Raw genomic sequence first — 4,434 nt, 5'->3', positions numbered from 1 at the left:
GGTGGGATGATCGCTTGGACCTGGGAGAGGTTGAGGTGGGATGATCGCTTGGACCTGGGAGAGGTTGAGGTGGGATGATCGCTTGGACCTGGGAGTTGAGGTGGGATGATCGCTTGCACCTGGGAGAGGTTGAGGTGGGATGATCGCTTGAACCTGGGAGGTCGAGGCTGCAGTGAGACAAGATCGCACCTCTTCACTGCAGCCTTGGTGACAGAGTGAGACCCTGTTTCGAAAAAAAAAGAAAGGAAAAGGAAGAAAAAAAAACCATGGTGGCTGGGAATTGTGTATATGGATCCAAATTCCTGCTCTGATTAATGAGCTGAGAAGTGGTGGGTGAATCTCTTCATGTCTCTGTGCCATAGTTTACCATATTTAAGGAAGATAACACCTTCCTCCAACTCTGGATATCCCCCTGACCTTCCAGAAAGGGTCACTGACTAGCCAAAAATACCTTTTTTCTTGGGGATGGAAATGCAGGTGTCTCTGAGGGATGTGGATTGTGTTGGGGAGGCAGCAGTCCATTTCTGGGTTTGCTCCTCTCTCTGGGCTGCCTGGGCTAGTGGGAAGCCATGGGTAGGCAGACGCAGCCCCAGGACACTCTGTGCCTCCAGGAGCTGCGGTGGCCTTCCTTGAGGAGAGAGCCTGCCAGCTGGGCCTGAGCTGCCAGAAAGTAGAGGTGGGCCTGGGGCCCTAAGTGGGGAGGGGAGGTGGGCCTGGGGCACTAAGTGGGGAGGGGAGGTGAGCCTGGGGCCTTAAGTGGGGAGGGGAGGTGGGCCTGGGCCCTAAGTGGGGAGGGGAGGTGGGCCTGGGCACTTCCTCACCCTGCTCTGACCACCCCCCCAACCCTCTCCAGGTGGCACCTGGCTATGTGGTGACCGTGCTGACCTGGCCAGGCACCAACCCTACACTCTCCTCCATCTTGCTCAACTCCCACACGGATGTGGTGCCTGTCTTCAAGGTGTGTAAGGGGCTGGGGAGGTGGGTAGCGCAGGCCTTGGGGACAGATATGATGCAGACCCCACGATCCAACCTCAGGGAGCCCATGGTCCTGCTTCTGGTCCTGGCACTAACTCTCAATGTCCTTATGACATTACACCACTCAAGCAGCCTTTGTCCAGCAATAGTTCTGTGCCAGAGTGGGGTGGGGATTGGGGGGGTGGGAACCAGGAAACATGGATGGGGGATGGCAATCAGCTGCCTTCTTCAGCCCCCATCATCGCCCCCACCACTCCTTCTGTCACTCCAACCCTATGGTGGGCTCCTACGGCAGGGCCACCACTGACCAGAGTGGATCAATGACTAAATCTGGGTTTTCGGCCCCTCTTCCCATCCCTGCCCCAAGGAATATTGGAGTCACGACCCCTTTGAGGCCTTCAAGGATTCTGAGGGCTACATCTATGCCAGGGGCGCCCAGGACATGAAGTGCATCAGCATCCAGTGAGTATCCTCCATTCCCACTCCCCTACAATGTCCCCACTGGTCCAATGGATTGACCCAGGACCTGGGGGGTGACTGGAGAAACTCAAGGCTGAGGGACACCTTCACCCCTTGGACAAGAATTACTGCCATGACCATTGCATGGATAGGGAGATTGAGCCCAGAGAGGAGCAGGGACTTTCTGGAATCCCTACTAGGGTGTGGTAGGGTAGAGTCCAGGGCACAGGAATCCAGCCTGCTGGCCCTGCCTGTCCCTGCCTGCCGGGCCAGCCTGAGCATCTGGTGGCTCTCCCCGCACCTGGCTTATGCCCCATCAGGTACCTGGAGGCTGTGAGGAGGCTGAAGGTGGAGGGCCACCAGTTCCCCAGAACCATCCACATGACCTTTGTGCCTGGTAGGAGTGGCTCAGATACCTTTGGGAAAGGGGATGGTGGGGTGGGGCAGCCTCCTCATCTCATGTCCCTGCTGCTTTTACAGACGAGGAGGTTGGGGGTCACCAAGGCATGGAGCTGTTCGTGCAGCGGCCAGAGTTCCAGGCCCTGAGGGCAGGCTTCGCCCTGGATGAGGGTAAGCAGGTTGGCAAGCCACTGAGCAGCCAGACAGGAGGTAGGAGGCTACTAGTGGGGGCTGGGCCGCTCTACCCTCTGAACCCCCTTTCCCTCCTCAGGCCTGGCCAACCCCACTGATGCCTTCACTGTCTTTTATAGTGAGCGGAGTCCCTGGTGTAAGTATGAGCTTGGAGGGAGGGCTCACTCTGCAGGTGGGATGCTAGGCCAGAAAGGGCACAGTCCTATGAAGGGTTGCATAGCAAGTTGAGACCTGAGAAGGCCTTGAATCCAGGGCCTCTGCCTCCCGGACACGTCCTACCTGAGCTTCTCTGAGGGCAAGCCCTGACTGGGCAGAAACCAGCTCTATGCTATGGGCCCTGAGGGCAGACAGGGCCGGGCCAGGGGAGCCTGGAATGAGGGGGGAGACCTGGACCCCCCCAGGGCTGACTGTGCCTCCAGCCCCTCTCGTGCTGAAGACATTCCCTTTCCCCTACACCTCCCCAGGGGTACGGGTCACCAGCACTGGGAGGCCAGGCCACGGCTCACGCTTCATCGAGGACACAGCAGCAGAGAAGCTGGTGCGTGGCACCCCGGGAGGGAGTCTGGGAGTTCAGGAGGCTCTGTCCTGAGGCCACTATCCCATTTAACCTCATACTCTCGTAGCACAAGGTTGTGAGTTCCATCCTGGCATTCCGGGAGAAGGAATGGCAGAGGTAAGACAGCCTGGGAATCGGTAGGGGTGGCTCTGGGAGGTGGTACTACAGAGGATAGAGTCTGAGCCACCTCCTTTTATCTGTTGCTACCCCTACCCTACCCTGGCACCACAGGCTGCAGTCAAACCCCCACCTGAAAGAGGGGGCCGTGACCTCTGTGAACCTGACTAAGCTAGAGGGTGGCGTGGCCTATAACGTGGTACCTGCCACTATGAGCGCCAGCTTTGACTTCCGCGTGGCACCGGATGTGGGCTTAAAGGTGCCACCTCCACCTGGGTTTGGAGGAGGGATCCCGGGTCCTCAATCTTGTCCTAGAGGCCCCTGAAAAGCCTGAGGGATCAGCTCATCCCCCTTCTCTTAGGCTTTCGAGGAGCAGCTGCAGAGCTGGTGCCAGGCAGCTGGTGAGGGGGTCACCTTTGAGTTTGTTCAGGTATGAATGGATTTGGGTCATGTGATGGGGGAGTGTGAGAGCTGGGCGAGACCCAAGTGTGCGACAGTACAGTGTGTGCATGTCTGGGGATTTATCTGACAGACACATTTTATTCCAACAAACATTAGTTGTAGAGGCAACTGTGGATGCTGGGGAATGCTGTGGGGAGTAAAATTAGGCACAGTTAATGCCCTTGTGGAGTGAAACAGGGAGACAGTCATAAATCAAACATTTATGTGATATTACTTTTTTCTGAGAGAGTCTCACTCTGTCACCTAGGCTCCAGACCTGTGGCTGGACTGGCCACCCAGATGTCTGGATAGTTGATGGGGTGGGGGTGGGGAGGTGTTCTGTGCCAGGCACAGCCTACTCTATGGAAAATAGGGCAAGATGCCCAGAACCATGTCCTGATCCTGCCATCCTTCCCATCCCCCAGAAGTGGACACAGCCCCAAGTGACACCTACTGATGACTCAAACCCCTGGTGGGCAGCTTTTAGCCGGGTCTGCAAGGACATGTGAGCGCGCTGGCCAGCTCTCCTTCCTGCTGCCCCCTCCCTTCTCCCTCCTTCCCCCACCTCTCTCCCACCTTCCTTTGCCTCTTCAATTCTTCCCTTGTCCTCTTCCCTATCTCCCTCCCCATTTATCAGGCTCTTTCTTCTAAAGGAACCTCACTGTGGAGCCTGAGATCCACACTGTTGCCACCGACAGCCGCTATCTTCGCGCGGTAAGCCACTTGCACGTAGTGCCTAGGCAGTGAACTGGGCCTGTGTGCTGGCTTTCCCCTAATGGCTCCTCCTCACCCCTGCAGGTGGGGGTCCCAGCTCTAGGCTTCTCACCCATGAACCGCACACCTGTGCTGCTGCACGACCATGATGAGCGGCTGCATGAGGCGGTGTTCCTCCGTGGGGTGGACATATATACACGCCTGCTGCCTGCCCTTGCCAGTGTGCCTGCCCTGCCCAGTGAGAGCTAAGCCCTGGAATTCCTCAACCTCTGCCCCTGGGGCTTCCATCCCAACCAGTACCAATGACCCCCTCTTCCCCCTTCCAAATAATAAAGTCTGTGGACAGGGCTGTCTCTGAAGTACTAACAGCAAGGACACCCATGGAGCAAGAATTTTCCTTTCCCCGGGGACATGTTATCTTCTCCATTTCATACATGAAGAAATTGAGCCTGGCTCTGGGCACTTCCCCACCCCACACTGCTCTGTGCCCGTAGACACAGCACACCCATTCAGTACCATCCAGCCACATCTGTGCCTAGCAAGAAAGGGCCACAGTTCCTGTTTTTTTTTTTTTTTTTTTT

The 4,434-nt window shown here is 56.9% G+C and overlaps 1 protein-coding gene across 2 annotated transcripts in view; it reads left to right on the top strand.

The window, feature by feature from the left end:
• The window catches only part of ACY1 (aminoacylase 1), a 7,620-nt gene extending 3,394 nt beyond the window's left edge, over positions 1-4,226 (top strand). For both annotated transcript variants that reach the window (XM_017545985.2, XM_017546032.2), the window contains exons 3-15: positions 612-676; positions 854-958; positions 1,343-1,437; positions 1,755-1,831; positions 1,915-2,004; positions 2,105-2,161; positions 2,490-2,563; positions 2,649-2,698; positions 2,813-2,957; positions 3,060-3,128; positions 3,565-3,644; positions 3,793-3,853; positions 3,938-4,226. In XM_017545985.2, coding sequence (XP_017401474.1) covers positions 612-676; positions 854-958; positions 1,343-1,437; positions 1,755-1,831; positions 1,915-2,004; positions 2,105-2,161; positions 2,490-2,563; positions 2,649-2,698; positions 2,813-2,957; positions 3,060-3,128; positions 3,565-3,644; positions 3,793-3,853; positions 3,938-4,102 — 1,133 coding nt within the window. In that variant the 3' untranslated portion in view covers positions 4,103-4,226. The remainder of the gene's footprint in view (positions 1-611; positions 677-853; positions 959-1,342; positions 1,438-1,754; positions 1,832-1,914; positions 2,005-2,104; positions 2,162-2,489; positions 2,564-2,648; positions 2,699-2,812; positions 2,958-3,059; positions 3,129-3,564; positions 3,645-3,792; positions 3,854-3,937) is intronic.
• Positions 4,227-4,434: the final 208 nt, after the last annotated feature.

Source organism: Cebus imitator, unplaced genomic scaffold, assembly GCF_001604975.1.
Source record: "Cebus imitator isolate Cc_AM_T3 unplaced genomic scaffold, Cebus_imitator-1.0 Scaffold0, whole genome shotgun sequence".
Lineage (NCBI taxonomy): Eukaryota > Metazoa > Chordata > Mammalia > Primates > Cebidae > Cebus > Cebus imitator.
Note: the sequence above shows the minus strand (reverse complement) of the source record. Positions and strands in the feature narration are given on the sequence as shown.